The sequence below is a fragment of the Leuciscus leuciscus genome (genome assembly GCF_965113295.1).
Source record: "Leuciscus leuciscus genome assembly, chromosome: 18".
Lineage (NCBI taxonomy): Eukaryota > Metazoa > Chordata > Actinopteri > Cypriniformes > Leuciscidae > Leuciscus > Leuciscus leuciscus.
In genome coordinates, this window is record NC_138742.1 from 18006203 (window position 1) to 18030914 (window position 24712).

The following is a 24712-nucleotide window of genomic DNA, read 5'->3' on the forward strand; positions in this document are numbered from 1 at the left end:
TATCAAACAAACAAAAGGTATCCATGTAAACATAGCTATTGTGAACTCAATTGAAAGAATAATCTAATTCACTGACCTGCATGTGAACGGATGGAGAGGCCAGCACGGTAATGTCAGGGTTAAACACTGACGTCAGCTGATTGAAAAAGTTCATTTGGACTTCTTTATGTCTGAGCTCGGGGTTAACAGGGGAAGGAAGCTCCTTCTGGTCCTCCACTGGAAAGCAAGAGCACCAAAAGATGATTGCAGAATATCAGCAGACAGAATCTCACCTTTGAGTTGACTATTCTGGAAAAAGATGAACTTAAATCCTCTCTGATAGAGGAAAGAAAACAAAGCTTAATTTCTACCATTTCGGAGTAAAAAAGGTTAATACACTCATATGAGACAATGCTTTGCTTGGACTGAATAGTGTCAAGGAGGATGCAATTTTTTGTAAAAAGTAGACAATGATTAATTTGTAGGGCTGTCAAACTATTGAAAATTACTTCCATGATGCACATTTAAATTAAATTATTTGTATACAATCATATAAAAAAATATTTCCTGTGAAAAGCCCCCAAATTAACATAATTTGCTGTAGGAAAATGACATATTATTGGAGTTTCTGGATTACAGGAATGCCTTACTAATTTGTAATATTAAGAATGCAATTACTAAACAGAACAGCTCCCTTCTGACTTGATCTAAACGCAGTAAACCTCACAAGAGAGCTTATAATTAGCCACAATAATCAAATGAGAGAGAAAACAGATGCTTCATTAATTTTCATGAATAGCAGATGACAAGTTGTAGGGGTGTGTGTGATATTGACTAAAATAATATCTCACTTTTATGGGATTTTATCGATAGCGGTAATTAAACAATATTTTACTGTGTGTTTATTGTGCTGGTGCCTTGGCAGGTTTAGGACTGCCATGGCCAGTTGCCTCTTAAAGTGTTTGATATTCTTCATATTCTGTGTGGTGGTCAGTTCACAGCAGTGACAGAACTCATTTTTTCCAATACGTTTCAATTGATTTTTATCTTTTATGGGCATTTTACAAATCCATTTTTTAAACCTAATTATATGCATGAATCATCTTTTGCATCAATTTAATATATTTAAATCAAATTCAATTATAATAATAAGACTGTATAATAATAAAGGCCGTTACCAATCAAATTAAATAAGTATCAACAATTAATCTTTGCAATGGAGAAGAAACAGAAGCTGCATTTGAAGTGGCATTCTACACAGGCTGTTTAATGCAGCTCAGAGGTGACAAATGAATAACCTGCAGTTACCAAAGCATAAATAATGTTTTAAACGTAAAACGTTGAATATTGATATTTGAAATGATTTAAAACATGAAAAGATACTTTCAATGTGAAATTAAAACCGCCAATAGGTGGAAGCAAGCCACCCTTAATAAATGAGTCATTGAGATTCAACAGATTCATTCAAACGGCTGATTCATTCAGTGAGGAAACACCGCTGTGTGTTGCTCAGAGACGCAATTACAGTAACGTGGCTTTGATTTGAACTATTTTCGTTGGCGAACGTTGGAAGTTAGTGATGAACGTAACTGTGGTTCTATGTGAAAGTGGAAGACCGCCAGAGCCAGATGTTGCCAAAAAACGTGTAGTATCACAGAATAGATGAGGGCGCAGACGGCCCAACAGACTCGTACGCATGAGAAATTACCTGCGTCACCCAGCGCGTCAGTCTCTGTTAAGAAAGTGCAGCACCTCTGCGTGCATCACTAAAACAAACAAACAATTGATCATTCTTACGCCAGGCTGCTGTCTTTTCAATGTAAGCCTTCAAAGACCTAACTGGACATAGCTCCAACCGTATGTCAGCTTGATCTGCTGGCAGTGCAGCCAACACAATAGGCTGGTTCATAAACTGTGAAGACAAGATCTTGGGTAGAATGCCAGATTGGGCCACAAAGAAACACAACGGAATCCACCACTCCAGCGCAAACAGGGGGTACCGATAGCATGTGAGTGAACTCCATGTGTTTCGCTGTTGTAATGGCCAAGAGAAATGAAGTCTTAAATGACAGCCGTTTAATGTCAGACTCTAACATTGGCTCAAATGGGGGGGTGACACGGAATTGAGAACCACACCCAAGTCCAACTTTTAACTCCACACGCCCCGTGGAGGACACAGACAATTAGCTCCTTTCAGGAAAGCAACAATCAGCCAGTCAGACCCAAGTTATGAGTCACAAAACTCTGACCGGTGAGCTACTGAAGCCCCCACATACACCTTTAGAGTGGATGTAGAACATGTCCAAGTTCCAAAATATGTTGCAGAAAATCCAAAATGCATCCAACTGAGCAGTGTAATGGATCAACATCACAGCTAGAACACCAGTCAGAGAACATCTTCCATTTACAAGCATACAACTTTCACATGGATGCCGCACATGTACTCAAAACAGTGTCCCTGGCCCTCTCTGAACACTCCAAGAGAGTTCTGGTGGGCACGATGGCCACACCCACAGTTTCAACCGATCTGGATGTGGGTGCCAAACTCATCCTTCTAGCAGACTCAGGAGGTCTGGTCTGTTGGGCAGATGACAAGATGGTCCTATTATCAGTGAAAACAGAGTCTGAAACCATGGCCTCGCAGGCCAATGAGGAGCCACTAACAGCAGACGCGAAGCACTCTGCAAAGAGTCCTCCAAATCAGTGGTAACGGGGGGAAAGCAAATAGTGTCACGTCTGGCCAGTCGTGGGCTAATGCATCCAGACCCAGAGATTCCGGTTCGTCCATCAGGGAAAACCAACGAGGGCAGTGAGACTTCTGACTGTCCGTGAACACATCTACCGCTGCGCCATAAGTCCTCCATATCATTAGCACCACTTCTGAGTGTAGAGTCCAATCCTCCTGTCCAATCGCGGTCTGATTGAGTCGGCCTGGTAGATATCCTGCTTGGATGGACAGCAGGTTGACTCGAGCCCAAATAAGCAGGTTGTGAGCTACCTGAAGCGCACTCTGTGACCTTGTGCCTCCCTGATGGTTGATATAAAAAACAGTCACCTTGTTGTCTGTGCACACCAAAACATGTTTTCCTCTGTGAACAGTTTGAAAGTGAAGAAGAGTGAGAGAGACCCTCTCCAAGTGCCATTCACTCCCCTTTTGTGCAAGAGTGCCGAAAGCTGTGTAATGCCACAAAGCATATGCGCCAAAGAATAGGAAACACGGCCAAGGCTTGCGGTAGAATTGCATGCACGAGACAATAGCTCATCAGTGCATCAGTGAATACATCCTGAAGAACTCTTCAGCAGCAAGCTGCACAAAATATAGTCACTTTGATTCAATCAGGACAGAATGAGAAAGAAATTGATTTGACATGTTAAGTGGGTATTATAGCTGAAGATACGCCATGGGTCACGAGGTGACAACTTTGTTATTCAATTCTCAGTCAAGCGCGGGGGATTTTCCACTAGTGCTTTAGCACTGCCTCTGGCAGTCTGGAGCAAAAGGAAATAGAACAGGCAATATGATGTCTAAAATTGAAGTCACTTAAAATTGATTTCTTGTGTATTAAACTTATAAAATCAATATCACATTTGTTATGCTGATATCTGGAGAAAAACTATTTAATTTAATATTAACTATTAAATGATATAATATAGACTATTACACAATGAAAATGTGCACCCACACTAGTCTAATCCACAAGACTACATCACATATGCATGCACTCTCTGTGTGTGAGGGATATACTTGATAATGTCAAATCGGCGGCACATCGTTAAAACAAACAGACGATATATTTTGCACACCCCTAGGGGACAAATATAGTTATGACACATCTGGGAACCACCAGCCCTGCATCATCAATGCAAGACATGAATGAACTGCAAAGGCACCTTAAGGAATCTGTCCACATGGAATATGTCCCAGCAGAATTGCACACTATTAGAACTTCCATAAAAACCTACAATCCTACAGAACCTCTGCCCCTTTGTGTAGGCTATGTTTATTTAATATTTTGTCAAAACAGATCATTTACCAAAAAGAGTATCCTACTTTCTTTCAGCTCCTTTTTACATTTTTTTACCATATACACTACCATTCAAAATGTAGGTCAGTCATTTTTTTGGGGGGAAGAAATTAATACTTTTATTCAGCAAGGATGCATTACTTAATCAAAAAAAGTGGCAGTAAAGACATTTATACTTTTACAAATATTTTCTTTCAAATAAATGCAGTTCTTTTAAAGGGGTGGTAAAACACAATTTCACTTTTCTAACTTTAGTTAGTGTGTAATGTTGCTGTTTGAGCATAAACAACATCTGCAAAGTTACAACTTTCAAAGTTTAAAGCAAAGGGAGATATTTGCTTTTAAAGAAATCAATTTCTAAGAACTACAAAAAACGGCCAGTAGGGACTACACGACATTCCTGCGGGCTTGCTGACATCACTAAGCCCAATATTTACATAAACCCCTCCTCCGATGAAGGATTCGCACAACGGCTAGTCCTGAAAGATGGAGCAGTTCCAACTTTAAAAACAGAAACTGTTTTAGGGCCACAACCTGTAAGTATGATTTATTTTTCGTAGTTGTGTTTTCCTGTGATAGTTCGTATTGTTAATTGTACGTTGTAGCAAGGAAGTAAACGAAGGACAACGCTGTTTGGCTCCACAAACCAGTTTTTTAAATGCTAACGTTAATTCATAGGCTACTTATCCGACAAACACATACAAACTTCTGTTTAATATCACCAGCGCAGCGAACTTGGAATGTTCGTGGTTGTTGTGTTGTCGTTTATGTGATCAGTGTAAATTATTCTTTGATTATAGCTTTTATGTATTGTTTATCTAACGTTACATGCTTGTTTATCTACAGGCATGCTAAACATGGTTTTGTGTTTGATTTGGCTACTGTTGTAAAGCCAATGTTTAGTGTTCGTATTGGATTAATAGTTCAGGCGACAGATATTTAGCTACAATCGTTCTAAATATACAAAAGTAACAGTGTCATATAGCGATCACAATAGATCTGCAGTCTAACATACCTTTCTGAAACGTCCTTTAACAGCCGTTCTTGAACAGTTTCTGCTCGATCCTCTCCACTAACATTCTCTGGGTCTGATTCGGGCTCAAACTGGTATGGCAATATTGACGCCGTTGTTTACTGAAGCACAAACTACCGGTAAAGATAAGGGGGCGTGACGTTTCCGAACAACGTGCACTTGGAGGTTAGCGAATCACAACACACTGGGCCAGCTAACCAATCTGAGCCCATTGCGTATTTTGAAGGGGGGGGGCTTCATAGAACGCGGAAATCATCCGACCGTTTTTACAAGGAAGGACAGAGCAGTGTAGAATAATGGTTAAATATGTGAAAAATAATGCGAATTTTTAAAAACGAAGCATGAACACATGTTACAGTGCACCCCACAAACACAATCAAGCCTTCGAAAAAAGGTGTTTTACCACCCCTTTAAGCTTCCTATTTATCAAAGAAGAATCCTTAAAAAAAAAAAAAAAAAAGTTTAAACCATTTACAACATTGATAACAAGAAATGTACTCCAGCAGAAAATTATTTCAACAGGGTTAAAAAAACAACAACTTGCAGACCCGAAACTTGAACAGTTGTGTATAAATTAATTTTGTAGATTTTCCCTCAAATCAGCACAAAACCAGATGTTGCCTTTTTAAGGCAAAAGGCAAAGCAAACATCTTCACCAACTGAAGTTATTTACTTCTGAACAGCTGAGTTGAAATTATAACAAGCAAGAGGCGCATCATTTAACACACCAAAACACTGCTGCTGTATATTCCCATCCCGTAATACTGGGTCTAGCCTATATTTAAACCACAGAGATTAAATACAAAAAAATTCCAGGTCATTACACCAAACAAGACATTTAATTTGCCTTAGGGTGCTTTCACACGGGCAGTTCAGCTCGAAACGTGGTATGGTTTGCATGAAGATTTGGTAATGTGAAAGCTGTCCCGATGCTACCTGTAGGTTTGCTTACACTGGAACTGTGGCGCGATTTGATTGAATGTGAAAGACTCGGTGCGCACTTGTTCAGGAAGTAAAGTAACCTGCGCATGCATTTTAGCCGATTACTACATCATTAGTTCAACAAAGCACATGTAAGGGATGACAGTGGTGATGATTTACCATGAGTGACAGTGAGCATGCAGTGTAATCACGCATAGTGCACTCAGCTTGTTCCTCAGAGACCGTTTACAAGCAGCAGAAAGCAGCCTTTATGCGACTAAATATGGTAAACCCAAGTGTAGTTCACTCTGCTGCGCATAATAGCACCAAAATTAATAATAATAAAAAAATGATTCGCTTCCTGGGGGCACCGTGAATGATCGCGATTGGACTCGGACCACAGCAAACGTGCTCAGTGCGAAAGAACCCTAACAAGAACTCATTTATCCGGTAACACAGGGCTATGACAATTTAAAACAGCTCTTACCATCAGAAAGGGTCTTGACAGTTTGGGGAAGTTTGGCCGACTTCATCATCGCAGTAAAGGTGATGATCTCTGTCCGATCCAATCGACTGCAGCCAGTACAAAGGCCTTTTATTAAGAGGATCAGGTGCTTCTATTGAGCGGAAAGAGAAAGGAAGTTAGTTTATAAGAAATTGCTATGCTTATTCAAATAGACCAGATCAGATCAAAAGGTGCATGTCTGACCTGAGAGACTGCACATGCTTCATCAGGATTCTCCAGACGCAGCAATGAGAATTCAATCAATACTTTACATGCTGCAGCTACTGACAGCAACTGATTTCTGGGGACTAAAATGTGACAGAAGAACTGTTATTAAATGGGAATATTGTGAATAGCAGTTAAATCTGTGTACGTCTATATTCAGCTAAAACATATGATGTAGCCTACTTCGGCTAGAAATTAAGGAAATTATAGATTTAGAATAAAATATTGAAATTTGACATACTTTGTCCACAAACAGTGGTGATGTAATGTGCAGATAGTGCCACAAAAGACGAGTAGAATGGCTCATACTGTTTGTCATGGTGAAGAATCTCAGATTCACTATAAAAAAAAAAAAGAGGAAAAATGGTTACAATCAATGCAAATTAGTTTGCAACTCATTTTACTTTCGTAATGTGACATTTCCAAGTGACACCAGGTATGTAATGAGATCAAATGTAGGGCGGGACTGGATTATCCAGAATGAATTGACTGATTTATGAAAGTCAGTGTAACATATCAGAATGCAGCCAGACTGGGCTAAACTAACTAAAGAACTCACTAAATGCTGTTCCATCCAGCAATATTATGAAACTGTCCTTATAGTAAGCATGTAACAACTAGCCTAGTTAGCAATAAAAGGTGAAAAACAAATAATTCCAAAGCTTAAACATTTCTTTGGAGTAGGAATGCATGACCTTATCTGACAGACTGAATGCTTGCATGAAAGCAATATCAAAGTTCCTCATTTGTGTATAACAACAACTAACACTATATCAAACATCATTAAAAAGTGTTTAAGGTGCATGTGTTAAATGATTCCTAAAATCTCTTTAAATAACTGCCCAGTTTGTACCTGTTATTTTTAGTATTATTTATATTATTGTATTTAATCATTCGTTTCTTAATAATTTTTTCATTTTAATTTTGTTTTAGTAATGTTGTTTCGTGCTTGTCATTTTTATTCGTTTTTTTGTATACAATTCTAATATGCTTTAATTTATTTTTATTTCAGTTTTTGTCATTTTTGTACAACACCTTAAACCTATTTTATTTCAGTTAGTTGCCAAGGCAGCATTTCTACATTGTTTGCCTTAAAGCTTTTTTATATACACATTTAAAAGAATTGCATTGGGAATAGACTTTTATTTTTGAACAAATACTCTCATGTCAGCAAACAATACTGATCATAATGAATGATTCTGAATCAAGACAGATGAACAGCGACATATGGGACAGTAACACAAATGATTGCATTTTGAATTTAAAAACAAAATTTAGACTCAATCTTTATTAAACCACTAACATAAACAGGTTTAGTCCAGTATAGGTTGACAGCTCAATCGTACTACTTTCACTTTTGACTGGTTAAGTTGCACTTAGCTCATGAACACCGAAAAAACAAAGACAACAGTTAACGTTTTTTTTTTTATCATAAATTCAACACATTGTGTTTACTGTTTATTTTAAAGCTCAGACAGTTGTTTGGCTCGTAGTCACATCAGTGTTTATTAAGCATTAAATGACACACACTGTAATGTGTTTATATGCGCACACGTCACACCTAACACGTTTCTGTAAAAACGAAACTTTGATGACAGTAACGTTACACATATTTACGTTACACCGAAACAAATAAGACTTTGAAATGGACAGCTAAACCTACAACAAACTAAAACACAGAATTTCGACGTTTATTTATTAACCAAAACAAGGCTAACTCACAATTAGCGAACCATCAGCAACACTAGCATCAGCTGCTAAGTCATAGCTGGCTAGTTAGCAGGCACACCCCCAGAAGCATTAAATTGAACCGACTAAAATAAAAACTTTGAGTAAATTGGACTAATGTGGCTTCCACTGACTGACAGAGGAAGATTTATTCGGTTGACATTTTAAAGGGACGCTTTTGAGTAGCAGTTGACAGTGGCTAGCAGGCTAACTAACTAGCGCTGTTTGGGGTTAGTCGAGGGAGGCTAACAAGCTCATTCGGTGTCAATTAATTCACTTCCGACACGAATATAAAATCACTTTATTTAGGGTTGGATGTCAGTGGATTTAGGGTTCATTATAAGCAATCGACATTGTTAAAATATCATTCGGGCCGGTTATATGAACGTAAAAGAATGGATCCCCGGCCTGATGATGAAGCAGAATCTGATGTATCTGCTACTGTAAATGCACAGTAACACTCCAGCTGTGTCTTAAAGCCCAACGAGATGGCTACGTAGAACGCATTTTAATTTAAGGCATCATTTGCGCGTTCGAAATCATTTTTGCCTTTGGAAACCATTTCAGACAGCATTTTGGGCCATTATGTGCGCATTGGGAACGGCCCAAACCCTCTCATGATGCCCAGAAATGCTGTCAAGGTAGTCAGCTGACTAGGTTTTGAGTCAGAGGCTCGGTGCTGCCATAGCATCACAGCTAATGCGGAGTCACTCAACAGTTTATTTCAGCCCTGCACGGGGCAACTCAACAAACAAGCCCTCGTCTGACCTGTTTATGATGGATCCTATAAGCTGAGGTAGCTCTTTCGTTTCGAAAGCCGTGTAGGACGCTGATAAAAGTGGCCGTACGGCTGCGGTCCACTCAGGTTCTCCATCTCCTCCACTCGACGCCATCTTGAGATACTCTATTAGAATCCAAGAGCGGAAATGAGGTTAATCATCAGACGCCAAATAACAGGAACTGTCGTCAGAGATAAACATGAAAAGTCTTGGGTGTTGTGCATAGACTGTAAAGGTGTTGTGTCAGGATGTGAGCACGTTGTAACCTGAGAAAATAATAGGACTGTGATGGACGGTTTTTACTCTTAAGCTTAAAACAGCTTAGAAAAACGTTTACTTAAAGGGACATTTCACCCAAAAATAAAACAATTCTGTTATGTATTTTCCACCATGTCTTTCCAAACCTGTAATACTTACTTTTTCTGAAACCTAAAATGAAATGCTGGGCAGAATGAGCCTCAGTCGCTATTCAATTGTTAACTTCTATGGGGGATAGTAGATGCAATGTAAGTGAATTGTGACTGAGTCAACAACATGATGATGAGTAAATATGTCCGAATTTGTTTAGGCTACTTTTAAGGTAAACAATCCTTTAAAATAATCCAAAATCAAACCAGTTGCACACAGTCACATTTTTTTTGTCCATATAATGGAAGTCAATGGGAACCAAAACGGTTTTGTCACAAACATGATTCAAAATGCCTTCTTATGTGGTCATTTCAAGAAAGTAAGTCATACAGGTTTGTAACGACATGAGGGTCACAGAATTACATTTTTGGGCTGAACTATCCCGTTATTGCCCAGACTACCCACAAATGTATCAGTTCTAACTTCAATAAATAAATGTTAAGAGTATACACAATTCAAGAGTCAATGATTATGAAGGGGATATCTTTTATTACTGATTGGGGGGAAAAGAACATAATTTATGCATGTTTAAAAAAGCATTAGGTTTGTTACCAACTTAACTGAATGTCTATCCTTTTGTTATAAATATTAATAAACAATTTTTTTTCTGACATCATTAATTTGCAGCAGAGGGGATGCTTTCAAAATTATATATATAAACAGGCCTATTTATGAAAATCAAGAGTAGAAACATTCTGCACAATAGTAAAATCACAAGGATTTGCATGTGTATGAGTCAAAATCAAAGTATATGGCATTATTATAGGATCTTGCTCATAAATATATCAAGTAAGAACATGGCTCCAAACCATCCAGTGCATTTGACATACCATAAAATAACTACAAAAGACTATCCAAAATTTCTCCTATGCAGAACCTTCTATCATTAATGTACAGGAGAAAATGATCCAAATGTCTTGACTCTTGAAATTCCATATTTCTCATGTGCACTAGTGTTTGCCCATTCATATCATGTACATGAAATGAGGCAATATATTCTTTAACAGCTCAACAGATCAAATTACTACTATTTTCATTTAAAACCAAATCACATTATTCAATCTTTTCATTAATTTAAATAAAAATAGCAGTCCCTGTGAAATAATCCTTCCTCAATATTAATTTTGAAAATACATCAACTCATCCTTCAGCCTCTTCGAAAGGCAGACTCAGACTTAATGAAAAAAAAAAAATTAAATGAGAGTTTTTTTTTTTATACTTGGCGAGTCTACCTTTAAAATCACATGATTTGTTACCCCGAAAGGCACAATAAATTAAATTAAACAGTGAATTGTTTAATGCTGGGGGGAAAATAAGACCTACATCATTACATCTCTCTGAAAAGGGAAAAAAAACTATCATGGCCATCTATGCACTTACACTCAAGACGCCACAAGATCCCTAAGACAGCTGGTTGCAAAAATACACCAAACTTATCAAATGATCTTGCAGTTTTGACACGGTCACCAGCTAGTCTCCTGCCATCAATGTGTCAACCACATTGCAGTGAGGGCGAGAGTGAAGTCAACAGGCCATTAGGGTGAGTCTTATCGCCATGCCCTGTTCAGCAGTTTCACTTCTGCTAGACGTTTGCTGATCATGGTGGCAAAGAAGAGGCCAAAGAGTACACTGCTGATTAATACATAGTCATAGTCATCTTTAAGGACATCAAATTGCTTGGAGGGGAACACTCGAGTCTGGTAGATGTCAAGACCATACACAACCACCTGTAGGATAAAGAAATGAAATGGAAATTATTCAGTGTAATGTAATAATGACATGAATGTCAAGAGCATTAAGACTAATCATACCAACAAAAAGTGACTTAATACTGTGATTTGAAAAATGGACTAAACTATTACCAAACAGGTAGACTCCAGGCCAGAGGGGGCAGTGTAGATGCCTCTTACTCTTGACACAGTTTGGTTGTAGTTTATAAACCACTCTGTACGAATGGGCATTTCTGGAGCATATGGTATGAGGTTTTCTTCCCTAAATGGTGAGACAATCATTGTTCAACTTGGTTACTCAGCAAGCAATTTGTTAATCATTCATATTAAAACCAAATGTGTGACATTTCAACATAGTAAATATTATTTGAGAACCCACCGACTCTGTTCTGAGATCAACTCTGGTCTCCGTGGGTCCAGAAACATCTTTGGTAAGGATAAAATGTTGCCTGATGGCAGACCCACTATAATGAAAAAAGTAACACCCAGAATTACAACAATCAATGAGCGCCAATATATTCAGAATTCTCACATATACCAAGAAATCTCCCCACATTACTCCTGTTTTACAAAAGCCCCTTTCACACAGCGCTTTGAACCCGGCAAATTGCCAGAGCGCCTTCTGTGTGAACGCAAACTCGACCCGGGATTTATGCCGGGATCGATGCCGATCGATGACCTAGTAACATTGCCGTGTTCAGTCCCGGAACGCGTGCTGTGTGAACAAAAGCCGTAATAATGCCGTGTCGTATGTGATGACGCTGAAACCGGGATCGTTCGCCAGCTGTGAAACGGTACGTAATGCGCAAGTTTATGATCGAATCAGAGAAAAAATGCACAAGCGTGGTTTCTCGAGAGAGAGATCGCAGCTCATAAGCAAACTTAAGACGCTGCTGAGATTACAAGTCACATCGATGTGACGTGTCTTTACGGCATTTTTACGGGTTGTGTGTGAACGCACTCTCTGATTCCGGAAAATCACTGGCAGTGTGAATGAACCAAAATCAAACGAACCTGGGTCAAATCCCGGGTCACTTTATCCGTGTATTTTCCGGAATCTCTGTGTGAAAGGGGCTAAAGACTACATTGGCTACCGTATTCAATACAAGACACTTCTCATCACATTCAAAGCCCTCCATGGTCTTGCTCCCCGTATATTTTTGACCTCATTCAAACCTAGTACACCCCTGTCTGAACACTTAGGTCCTCTGAATCTGGTATATTGCTGGTCCCGCGGCACAAATCGTTTGGTGGCAGGGCCTTCTGTATCTCTGCCCCCACCTTCTGGAATTCCATTCCCCAACACATTGGCGGCCTCACATGATTACACACATTTTTCAATGTCACAAATTTACATTTTAGTGTGTTTCAATTTACATTTTTAAAGTAGTATACATTTATAACATTGTAATAGCAATAACAAAAATAATTGTCAATATCTGAACATTCCAAACTGCAGGATATGCTCAATACTAACCAAGGAGGTGTCGGCTGGTGATGCCTTTTTCTGTAAGTGTGGCCTCCAAAGTGCTTATGGGAGCAGGAAAGATGTACGACTGCTGCAGCACCTGAGGTGGATGTGGTCTGTCCAGGGAGCTGAATACTGTGCTGTTATAAAGCTCTGCTCCCTCAAAGAGCTCCAACACAGAAAACTCATTTCTACGAAACTTGGAGTTCCAGTACACATACTATAAGGAAGAAAACACAAAAAGTAGTGTTAAATTCTGTAGTAGTGTATAAATCTATCACAGGCATAATAAAAAACAAACCAAAGATAGATAAGCCTGTGTACTTACCACCAGCCAGTTTTCAGAGTGCACAAAGTGAACTGGTCCTTTGGCCTTCCGCTGCACTGCCTCGTGAACAATACGGCCAGTCACGCCATCAATCAGGAAGATTCCAACAAAGCTGCGCTCCTGATGAATGTCTGTGCTTTCCGTTATCACAGCCAAGAGATTAGGGTTTAGATACTGCAGAGGAACAACAGGTAAGACAAACAACAGATAGGACATACGATTAGAAATGTGATCTCATTTAGCCAATAAGAGCAGTCATAAAGGTCAGAAGTACCTTGTAGAGCACGCTTCGATCCCCCATCACTCTGCCCTGGGAATGCACATGCTCATTTGCACGCTTTCCTTTGACAGCCACTATCTTCTGCACCTCAGTGGGGATGACCACCTCCCAGATCAGCTCTGTAGACAAATCCTGAAGAAGAAAAAAAATCACTTATGAACACCAGCACCAAAAGTGCTTTCTATCTGTATGTTTGCTGAATGAATAATACCAACCATGCGCAGACGAAAACCCGACAGCTTTCCCTGACTGGAGTCCACTAGGTAGAAGAATATGGAGGATGCTGTGTCTTGAAGTTGCTGTAGGACATTCTTAGTAGATGGGAATGCTGTGACCTGAAAGAGAAAATAAAAGAAATGGGTTCATGTTCTGCAAGGAACACAGAAGATTTGTCAGAAGGACGGATACCTACCTTGTACTGATCGTCAATAAGTAGAAGGACTTTAGCGTAGTCCTGGTCGATGACAGGTAGCAGAAGGGTCTGAAGCACAGGTCGGGGTAAAGCAGGGACACTAATGTGACTCTTCTTGCCGAAGATAGGATTGAAGACATATAGGCTTCCAAGACCCGTGTCCTATAAATACAATCCATTTTTAAATTTAGCACAAAAAAGTAATTATGTTCAATATTGAATCATCCTATTTAAATTATGAACACATAACAGCCCTAAAATAAACACAAACAAATGAACAAGTTAAAAAACAAGTGAACAAGCAACCGAATAGACAAATTAATGAACAAATGCACAAATGAGTAAACAAACTAAGCAAGCAAACAAACAAACAAATGAACAAACAACTTAAGCTAACAAACAGGCAAATGAGCAAACAAACAATTGCACAAGCGAATGCACAATTTACAAACTAGCAAACAAACAGACAAATGCACAAAAGAGTAAAACTAATGAACAAACACACAAAGACAACTGCACAAATGAGTAAACAAGCTAACAAAAAAGCAAGAAAGCAAATAAATGGCATTAGACCATAAAAAAAGCGAACTTCAAAATCTTACCTTGTTTTTTATAAGAAGTGTGCACTGTGGAGGATGTGGAAAATGGGCAGTGGTCCTTTGCACTATGAGCTTGAAAATGGAGTTGGGCTGAATGTCTTCTAAATACTGTTTCCACAAAACGGTTCCTGATTTACTGTCGATGCCAAAGAGCTGTGTAGAAAAATGACACGTGTTTGTTTACCGGCAGGACAGCTAAAAGGACAAAACAACATCTGTGCTTTCTGAACTTACTTTTCCAGAGGCAGTCACCATCACCATCATCTTCTGCAGGTTAAACTCATCCCGAGACAGTGTGTCTATGGTGACTTCATTCTTCACGCTGCTGCGAGGCTTCCGGGCATCGTAGAAGAGTTTCCAGAGGTGGGCCATCCAGGCCTGCAGCAGGATAAACTGGGAAGAGAGGCGCTTGAGAACCATGGGTAACAGCCCATCTGAAGGGAACAAGAGATCAGTGATAAGTGTCAGAGATGACTCCATTTTTTTTGCATTAAAAAAATAATACAAAAAAACAGCTGTAACATTATTTTAGTAACATTCTTGAGCCAATGTATTGTCTAAAAGTTAGAGACACTGACGTTGCATAAAATTAGGATTAGGAGGAGAAGCAAAATTAAGAGGAAGCTCTCTACTTTACCTTGAATAGCTGGATCCGAGTGCAGCGAGTGCAAAAGAAAACACAGAAATAAATAAATACAGAAAGAAATGGCACGCCATGAAAAACAGGACAGATGAGTAAGACAGAGGGGTTTTTTTGTGCTTAGCCAGCAAAAGCAGCAACGTCACAACACGTATACATCACAAACACAGAATACATAACACATATATAGAAAATGTTTATAGGGGTTTAAATCTAAACAGATTTTAGACTTTAAAGTCAACGTGAAATCAAAATTGTTCTATATTATTTTATAATATGTGTTTTAAATTGGTGCACGTATTTCAAAAGGCAAAAATGACTTTCTAATCAAAAACCTGTCATAAAGACAACTTTTCATATAAATAAATTCCTGATGGATAAAATAAAGTCCAGCTGTACTTTTTTAAAATTAAACATCTTAATTAAAAACGGCCTTTAAATGACACTTCACGTTGACTTTAAGATGTGTGTATTCATATTGTGAACTAACTCTTCTTAACCTGATTGCTCCAAAATGACAGGATGGAAGAATAAGACTAAAAACAACATGTTATAAGCAAAAAAGGACATAAACAATGGTTTCCATTTATGTTGCACTTTACCAGCTTTCTTTCCAAACTCTCCCTCCAGCTCTGCCTGTGTTCCAGTGAGTGGCAGATCAACCATCTCCATGGTGACCACATCAGCCAGGGCCTCCTCCCTCATCCAGACTACCCTGCCTACAGTAGAACACAAAAATCAACCCCGTGCCTTTTGTTGTTTATATTAACTCTTTCCCCGCCACTGACAATCTTCTGTCATTTATGAGACAACGCTTTCCCACAACTGACAGAATTTTCCAGCTTTCCGTGTTTTCAGTGTTATACGGTAGTGGGGGCGCTATTATGCATCTTCTGAAATAGTACCGAAACTCCTGATCAAAACAGGCAAAGAAGCAGACACAATTGATCAAATCATTGCTTATGCACACTGTAGTCTTTGAAAGAAAAGAGAAAATTCTCAGCTTTTTGTTAAAAATGAAGCTTTTTTACAAAACTTACCCACATTCAAGAGTTAATAAAAAAAAAGAATGCATGAAGCTTGATAAAACCTTTTGTTTTGTTTAAAAGCAGGGGCTTTGTTCTCTATTTTGATATACTGCATGTTCAGCTATTCATACAATATTCTGGGGGCCATGAAAGGGGCCATTCTATTTTTTTTTTACCTCATAAGGAGCATGATTATTATTAATAATAATATCGTATTATCAACAACATCACATTATTTCTCTGAATTCTACATCATTGTTTACAGGTATAGTATGGTGGTACAGGAGAGCCACTTAAAAACAAAATGAAGAAATCATTTATCAACATTAATTCAACAATAAAAATGTAAATAAGTCAGTTTCAAATTGACAAATCACTGTATTGACTTATTTAAAGCAGTTAATTTAATTTGAATAAACAGTTAAAATGTAATAAATAATCATTTAAAAAAATATTATTTAAATATTTTAAATGCAAAAAGTTTCTATATACATTTGTCAGATGCATATATCAATTAAATAGTTTTTAAATAGTTATTTATTTGTAATTCATTGTAATTAATAAATTGGTAAATAAGTGTGGCACTCCTCGTCCTCCATAGTGTAGTTCATACCAGGTTGCTGTAGAAAGGTGAGTGTAAGGTCTTCCGTCTGCACCATGACTCTATAGCCCACAGAGTCATCTTTCTTCAGAAAGGCGTGGACATATAACTAAAGGACAGACAAACCAAATGTATCTACAACACAAATGATTGGCCTATAATCATTCAAGCTCATATGCTTCAGCATCAGTCCTCACTCTGTTTGGCTTTCCTCCATTAGGGTCCATGTGGTAGATAATGGTAGTGTCAAGGTGCCTTCGCCCAGTGTCAGCACTGAACAGGTTAATGCTGCAAGCCTTGAGTAAGAATAACAAACCATTACAATACAAGCATATACATAGAAAGACATTTTTTTTTTATTGAGTTTTTGAAATGTGACTCACAGTATCATTCTTTGGGGTCATCACAGCAGCAACTGTCTTCTCTCCAGATGTAGCAAAAGCAGCCAAATATGACTGAAATATGAAGAACTTTGTTTAAGTCTTTGAATGAACAAGAATACTAATTTCTATAAGGAATTTAATGGTTCTGGTCCCACTCTTAGGCTACATTCACACTGTCCGTTTTTGGGATTGACAACCGCATTTACTTATGGGTGTGAGTCTCGAATATCCCATTCACACAGCAACTCACAGTAGCATCTTGAATACTGACTGTATGAACGTGCAATGGGAGTCATGCCCGTATTCTCTCAACTACCACACATAAAAACACACAACACACGGTAGACACACGTTTGTGCAATGTGTTTGTGCTCTCGCACTGTATGACATGACAGACAACTAGTTGTCCAGTCCGGTTTAGTTCACACAGAGTGGGTGTTTAGAGAATGCGGTTGTAGGAGTCCTGAAAATTTACGGGTGAGATTTCGGTTGTAGAATGCGGTTTTTAATCCCGTAAATAACGTAAATGTGTGTGAATGTAACTGTATTAAGCACTCAAATACAGGACTGACAACCGTATTCCGTTGCTGTGCAAACCAGGGATTAAAAAAAAAAAAAAAAAAAAAAATGGTTTCACTCTAAGCAGAATCAGTATTTTAACATTTCTGTTCATGCATTCCTACAGAAACATTACATTACAAAAACTCTTTGACTAGAAAAAAATACCGTCTCAGATGATGACGTTCTAATAACGGACAAAACACAAAGATCTGACACTTGCTGGTGGAAAAACCTTGTAATTCCACTGAGCTTGATTTTGGTAAAATATGAATAACATAATGACACATGCAAGTGTCTAATCGTATATAAGGCCACAATACTAACTTGTTTAATTCTTAAAAACATTTAGTTTTTCTTCCATTTTCTGACTAGTAGCGGTTCTACCACAATTTTCACTAGTTTCAAAACACACCACACTGGATATTACCTAATTTTCACTTAAATGTAATACTTTAACGGTTGGTGACTTATCCTTGGAAAAACCTGAGATGCAAAAGCAATGCCATTGCCAAGCGAAGGCTTTAAACGCATGATGGAAGCACCAATGTCACATTTGCATAGGCCGTACTATTTGAATTCCTGTTTGGTTGACAGCCAAATTAAAATAATAAACAGAATGATAAAATAACATTATTAACCGATTAATGGTCATTTCAAATAAGCGTTTCTGCTCGGAAAGATTAAACTTGATTTCGATTTCATTTTTGTTTATGTTCCTGTTAAAATTTCGTTCATTTCCAGTTTTTGTTTTAATTCCTTGAACCGGTTCAGAGCCCTGGTGTGAACGTGGCCTTAGATGTGTGAGACATATCAGTTCTTACTGGATTGAAGTCTCGGAGCGGAGCGATGAGGTCATCTTTGAGCTGCAGAAGGATGTGATGATCTGGGCTGAGCTGAAGGAAAAACTCAGCGAGAGGAGGTTGTGCCGGATTGGGTTGAGTGGACGTCAGAACAGGTTGGAATCCAGATGCCACCTCCAAATCTAGCGTCTTTGGAGGAGGAAAAAAGAGAGAGAGACATCCATGATATTACAGATAATTACAGAGGATTGAGGAAGCACTGTGCGTTAAATACAAATGTAGTGACATCTTCACCTGGAGGTGTATCTGTCTCATTTCTGTGTGTTCTGCAGACTGCAGTGGTAGAGTGTACAAGGACTGTGTGATCTGATCCACACACAGTAGGTTCCCTGAGCTGATGACGGCGCAGCTGTTCTCCAAGCTTGACATCCATGCGGCTTCAACTGATTTCTAAGAAAAACAAATGTGATTGATTGTATCATTATCTATGTAATCTGACTCTCTCAATAAGAAAACTCAATTTATTTTCATTTATTTATGTGTTATTGTCACATTATACGGTAAGATTCAGATCGGTAAGATTTTTTTTGTTTTTGAAAGTAATCTCTTGTGTTCACCAAGCCTGCATTTTATTTGATCAATATCCAGTAAAACCAGTAATTTTGTGAAATATTACTACAAATTAAAATAAGTTTTTATTTGACTACATGTTAAAATGTCATTTATTCCTGTGATGCAAAGCTGGATTTTCAGCATTACACCAGTCTTCAGTGTCACATGATCCTTCAGAAATCATTCTTATAGGCTGCTTTGCTGCTCAAGAAACATTTCTTATTATTATCATCATCATTATCATCATCATCATGTTGAAAACAGTTAATATTTTTGTGGAAACTATGGTAAAAAAAAATGTCAGGCTTTTTTGAAGAATAGAAAGTTCTTAAGAACAGTATTTATTTGAAATGTAATATTTTGTAACATTATAAATATCTTGACTGTCACACTGTTAATTGAATGTATCCTTGCTGAATAAAAGTATTAATTTCTTTAAAAACAAATCTTACTGACCCCAATCGTTGGAACGGTGCTGTAAACTCTAAACATACCTTCTTCATGATTTCTCCATCTTCAATTTTGTATTCAACAATAACAATGTGGGAGCTTGGCACAAATCCCAAAACAAACACCAGTCCATTCCCACCAGAATAAATAGTTTGATACTGAACAGTGTCACTGTAGGACGCAAAAAGATAAAGTCGTTGAGAGCTGGAACTAATCTTTAGAGTATTTTTACAGCAATCAGAATAATCAGTAATAATTTCAATTTAAAGAAAAGCTGTTCCAGGATTTCTCATCACCTGTCAGGTAGGTTTTCCACCCATATCTGACTGCCACTTGAAAGGTCATGGAGAGAGATAGCAGATTTTTTCAGCACAGCAACATACTTCACAAAGTCTTGAACTCCAATTAAGGCAGCGGCCTGAAAGCTGTGGTCAAAAGAGGAAACTCAGTTTGATGCGTCAGTTAAACCTGAAACGGTCACAATAAAACATACACAAAATACAACCTTCCAGTATCAAGCACTGCCTCCCACTTCAAGCCACCGACTGTGGTCTCCCAGGAGCGAAGCAGACGGCCATTCCCGACAACAACAACAGCATCTAAGAGACAAGAACCATTTAAGAGCCAAAAGCCAAGCCCATTTTCACAGTACACACACTTTTCGCCACATGCTTACCTTGTCCATACATAAGCAGCGCATCAATATGGCCCTCTGGTCCAGTTTTATCCACATGACGCCAGACTGCAAGAATTAAAAACATTTCACAAACACTATTAAATGAATCGATCATAAAAAACTAAATCAATTTCCTTAAATTTTAATTAACAAGTTTATTTAGGTAAGCATATTTTGATGTCCATAATGCAAACCTATCCACCTAGATTTTGATTATGATTCAGAAACCCAAGATGAATACATTTGGTATTCAGTAAATTAGTTAGCATAATCATGAAGTAATAAAGAATAAGGATAGATACTACACCCATTCATAAAAACCAATAAGAAACAAGGTACTATTGTGATTATTTCTGTTGGTTTATAACTATAACATACACAATAGCAAACCCACAACCCTTAAATGTTGAGTAAATGCAAGAGGTTCGAGGAAGAGGTTCACAACATTAGACAAAGAAACACAGTAAAACAGCATCTTTGATCTCAAACAAGTAGTTATTATAATCAAATAATTAAAAGTTTAATTTTTTTCTCAACAAGTTTGTAATAATTTCTCTGTCTGGGTTTTATGTTTTTTTATTTTATTAAAGAAATGCACATTTGTCAACTGCAAAAGAACACATATGTAATTACAATAGGTGCTTGGCCCCTAAATACATATGTAAATGATGCATCACTTTGTCAGACAGACATGTTAAATGTATTTTGTCATTAAAAATTTTTTATAAAAAAGGACACTGATTTTAAATTATGGGTTTGTATCACGTAAAACGTGTTTTTGGAGCAACATTATTAATATTATGTACGCTCATTCTAGGGGGAAAAAAAGCATTTTCACCGTAACTTCTATACACAAAGCCTATATAATAGCTAATGTGCAAAATGAGCGCAAAGACTTACACAGGTCTCCAGTCCTTGAATTGAGTGAAGCAAACACGTTCTTGTCAGTTGCCACCAGGAGCTTTTTAGACGCTTGCGAATGAGTGTCAAACAAGGCAAAACGCACTTTGCCGACGAACTGTTCCCTCCTGAAAGAAATCGCAGTGAGTTGAGAGTGATGTTAACAATCAGCCAGGTGTAGCTGCCAACAGTCAGCAGCCTGCTTAAAGTACCGGCTGTTTTTACAGTCGCAGAAATCCCACAATGGATTACACGTGAAACCAACACACAGCTACAAATCCCGTTTACATACCAATCAAATTTTCCAACTTGGTCTTCAAATACCGCCGATGCAGTATATAATAAAGACAGCGATATTGCTAATCTGACTACAAGCCAAGCCATTGCTGCAGAGGAACAACTCCCACAATGCTCTGCGGTTAAGGACCCAAACAGCCAACCTTAATAAAAAGGGATTTGTGTATTCTTTCCATTCTATTTGATATTATATTTAGTTTAATTATAGAAATACAAAAAGTATTTTTAAATTTAATTATATTTATCGGCGAGAACCGCTGCTCAACAAATTAACATCAGGCATTCGCGTGCTGCCTATGACTGGATTTATTGGGTCATGTGCACAATGTAAAATATAGGCAGTTTATTAACTAAAACTACTTAGCAGAATCATAAAGAAGTTGTTATAAAATATGAGCGATATTATGAAATGGCAAAAAAATATTTTTAAGCAGAAAGACCTGCAGAACAGAAGGTGTGTCCTAACGTTCTTTAACATTTCTTTTTACATAAATTATAACATTAAATTATTTTACTCCATAAATATGAAATTTAAATAAATTCGTAATAAACGTTGGAACCTGAATTGTGAGGTTTTTATTTGTAGTTTTAACTAGTGCAGTATTCCTAACGTGCTGTTTAGGCCATTAGGTGGCAGCACAATATAAAGACAATAGTTTGTTTATACCTATACCTACGCAGATGCTCAATGTTTGCTGCATCCCGAACTGTTTTATTGCTAAACTCATTGCAAAGTTCAATGAACACGTTTGCAATGCAAGTGAACAAAAAATAAATAATAAATAAAACAGGACCAGCTTACAATTAGGATAATTAAAACATTTTTTTAGAGAGATGGACAAAAACTTGGAAACTTTGCTCATAATTATGTAAAACTAAAATAAAAATATCGCCTGCTCATGCAACACGTTACTGTAAATGCCATTATAGTAAACACTCAGCTGAACTGTACCAGACATGCGGTTCCTACTGAACTATTTGCTGGCTTACAGATGAAACCTGAACACTCTCAGTTGAAGCAGAATGGAAAAGTAAAGTGCTGTCAGACACTGACATGGATGTACACGCGGTGATATTATTATTATTCCTGTTTGCAGAGATCCTTTCATCGCGCTGTCTTCGAGCTCTGCAGCCTTTCATGTAAGTATCATGGAGATATTCATGTTTTTATTTTAATTTTGTGATTTTATTGCCTGCATGATGATTGTAATGTTTCTTTTCTTGAAACGTTATATTTTTTTCTAAAAATATTAATTCATTAAAAAATAATGACATTTCAATTGTAATCATCTTTTGATTCTTACAGAACTGTGAATTATTATTAAATATATAGTATAAAGTTTTCTCATTTTGAAATAGCCTAAACGTTTCTAATACTATTTTATATTGTATAATAGTATTAGTAACTGATTACACATCAATTTCCAGTTATGGTTTCTTAAAGACAGTTTAGTAATGAGCTGCATTATATGCACTTGAAATGGAAAGTGATTGTTTTGTTCTCTTTTGTTCAGGCCAAATGTGTGCTCAGAGCAGGAGAGAGTCATCACAGCTGAGAAACAGCCATGTGTACAGGCTTTTACACGTATGGTGAAGGTATGGAGACAAGGATGCGCAGGTCATGCTTGGTGTATGGACTATGAGAGGAGGTACTTGTTTATTTGTCTGTCAGATTGAAGAGCCGGTTAAACTGTTGTCAGGCTGAATACAGCTATACAACGATTATGATATTTTAAAAGTTCTAGGTTCTTGGTTTTACGTGCAGCAAAGAATCCCTCTCTCCTGAATCACTATCAATAGTCCTTTTTTAGCCCGACAGCCATTTCTCATTGGCACACCTTTCAGTGCCAGCCAACTTCTAGCCGCTTTTGAGAATGGGCAGAGGGCTAGAGAAAGACAGCAGTTAGAAACTGATCCTTTTGTTGAGAGACGATGGTTATTAAGGGTCTCAGATGCTTCAGGAATCAAAAGGAAGCTCAAGACTCTCAGAGCCATCAACTCCCTTGGCAATTATGGAAGGTGATTGAATAGCCCTCATGAAACAGGCACTGCATGGGCTTGCTAAATGCTGCCATTGCACTGAACAAATACTGAACTAATTGGGGTTTAGACTGAACAATCTATCTTTTCAGAAGTCTATTATTACACCACTCTCTCTTCATTCTGATTGGCCGATTTTCATTGTCCGTGAGACTCTGCTATTTGTCTCAAGTTTTTACTAACGTAGGTTTACAGTAATCATATCTTCTAATCACTTTGTAGGACTGCCTACTACATGGGCTACAGACAAATCTACAGACAAGACTTTAAGACTACGTACAAATGCTGTCCTGGATGGTCCCAGCTCAATGCAGAGGCAGGCTGCATCTATCGTAAGTGTTTGCACAGTCAGTTCTGTCATATTTCTGATTAAATAGATGACATGAAATTAAAGTGATAAAGTGTAGACCTGCAGGGCTGAGGTTAATGGTGTATAAACATCATTCACTGAAGGATTGTGTGGTGAATGGTTTACATGATTAATTAGATTACTGTTCTTCTCTGGATGTCCCTTGAGAAGGATTCTGGCTTTGTTGCCATTGTCAATCACATAAATCATCTTTTCATCAGATGCTTATTTCAATACACTATTTTGATTCAGGATGGTTCAGGGTTGTTTGGGCACAATACAACTATATTCTCAAATAGTAAATCATTGTGCATTGGATTCAGTCAGTGAGGTGTTGAAATCCATGAGGATTTCATGAAATCTCTGTAGGTCACTGTCACTTCTGCTTCATTTTGTTTTGTTTGTTTTAATTCTTTAAGGCCATTGAAAGGCAGAGCTTAACTTCTCATCAGTGGCCTTGTAAGAATCTGGAAGGCTTTGTGACCTCTTCTTGCAGTGAGCTAGGATACAATGCACCTTTGTGATCATCAGAGGCAGTGGCAAGAGACAGCTGTACAGCCTGGGCCAAAAGTATTGGCAGTGACATACATTTTGTGTTCTACACTGTTTGCTGCTTCAGTATTTGTAGATTCTTTTTTTACACATTTATATGGTAAACAATTGATAAGCATTTTAGAAGTTTTAAAGGCTTATATTGGTCAAAACATTCAATATATGCAAACAGTCAATATTTACAGTGTTGATACTTCTTCATAACCTCTGTAATTTGCTTTGGCATGCTGGATATCAGCTTCTGGGCCAAATCCTGAGTGATGGCGATCCATTCTTGTCTTATTATGTGCTCGGAGTTCATCACAATTTGTGGACTTTTGCTTGTCTACTCGCCTTTTGAGGATTGACCACAGGATCTCTGGGATTAAGATCCAGGGAGTTGCCTGGCCACGAATCCAAAATT

The 24712-nt window shown here is 37.8% G+C and overlaps 3 protein-coding genes across 4 annotated transcripts in view; 1 reads left to right on the top strand and 2 right to left on the bottom strand.

The window, feature by feature from the left end:
- Window positions 1–9341, bottom strand: part of ubr4 (ubiquitin protein ligase E3 component n-recognin 4) — a 53124-nt gene extending 43783 nt beyond the window's left edge. Inside the window, 6 exon segments of the mRNA XM_082145498.1 lie at window positions 73–115; window positions 117–216; window positions 6446–6575; window positions 6668–6771; window positions 6930–7027; window positions 9185–9341. Coding sequence (XP_082001624.1) covers window positions 73–115; window positions 117–216; window positions 6446–6575; window positions 6668–6771; window positions 6930–7027; window positions 9185–9309 — 600 coding nt within the window. The 5' untranslated portion in view covers window positions 9310–9341.
- Window positions 9342–10072: 731 nt separating this feature from the next.
- emc1 (ER membrane protein complex subunit 1) lies at window positions 10073–21470 on the bottom strand. The gene is made up of 22 exons (XM_082144729.1): window positions 21364–21470; window positions 21072–21199; window positions 20172–20237; window positions 20001–20094; window positions 19792–19920; window positions 19540–19666; window positions 18728–18883; window positions 18455–18622; window positions 17073–17144; window positions 16887–16985; window positions 16702–16798; window positions 15663–15779; window positions 14655–14854; window positions 14424–14573; window positions 13822–13983; window positions 13625–13744; window positions 13404–13541; window positions 13130–13303; window positions 12811–13021; window positions 11713–11797; window positions 11466–11595; window positions 10073–11330 (listed from the first exon to the last, which is right to left on the bottom strand). The coding sequence occupies exons 1-22, from the start codon at window positions 21453–21455 to the stop codon at window positions 11151–11153; spliced, it is 2895 nt and encodes a 964-aa protein (XP_082000855.1). The 5' UTR covers window positions 21456–21470; the 3' UTR covers window positions 10073–11150.
- Window positions 21471–22407: 937 nt separating this feature from the next.
- megf6a (multiple EGF-like-domains 6a) overlaps window positions 22408–24712 on the top strand; it is a 59628-nt gene continuing 57323 nt past the window's right edge. For both annotated transcript variants that reach the window (XM_082145462.1, XM_082145463.1), the window contains exons 1-3: window positions 22408–22508; window positions 22883–23017; window positions 23631–23740. In XM_082145462.1, coding sequence (XP_082001588.1) covers window positions 22423–22508; window positions 22883–23017; window positions 23631–23740 — 331 coding nt within the window. In that variant the 5' untranslated portion in view covers window positions 22408–22422. The remainder of the gene's footprint in view (window positions 22509–22882; window positions 23018–23630; window positions 23741–24712) is intronic.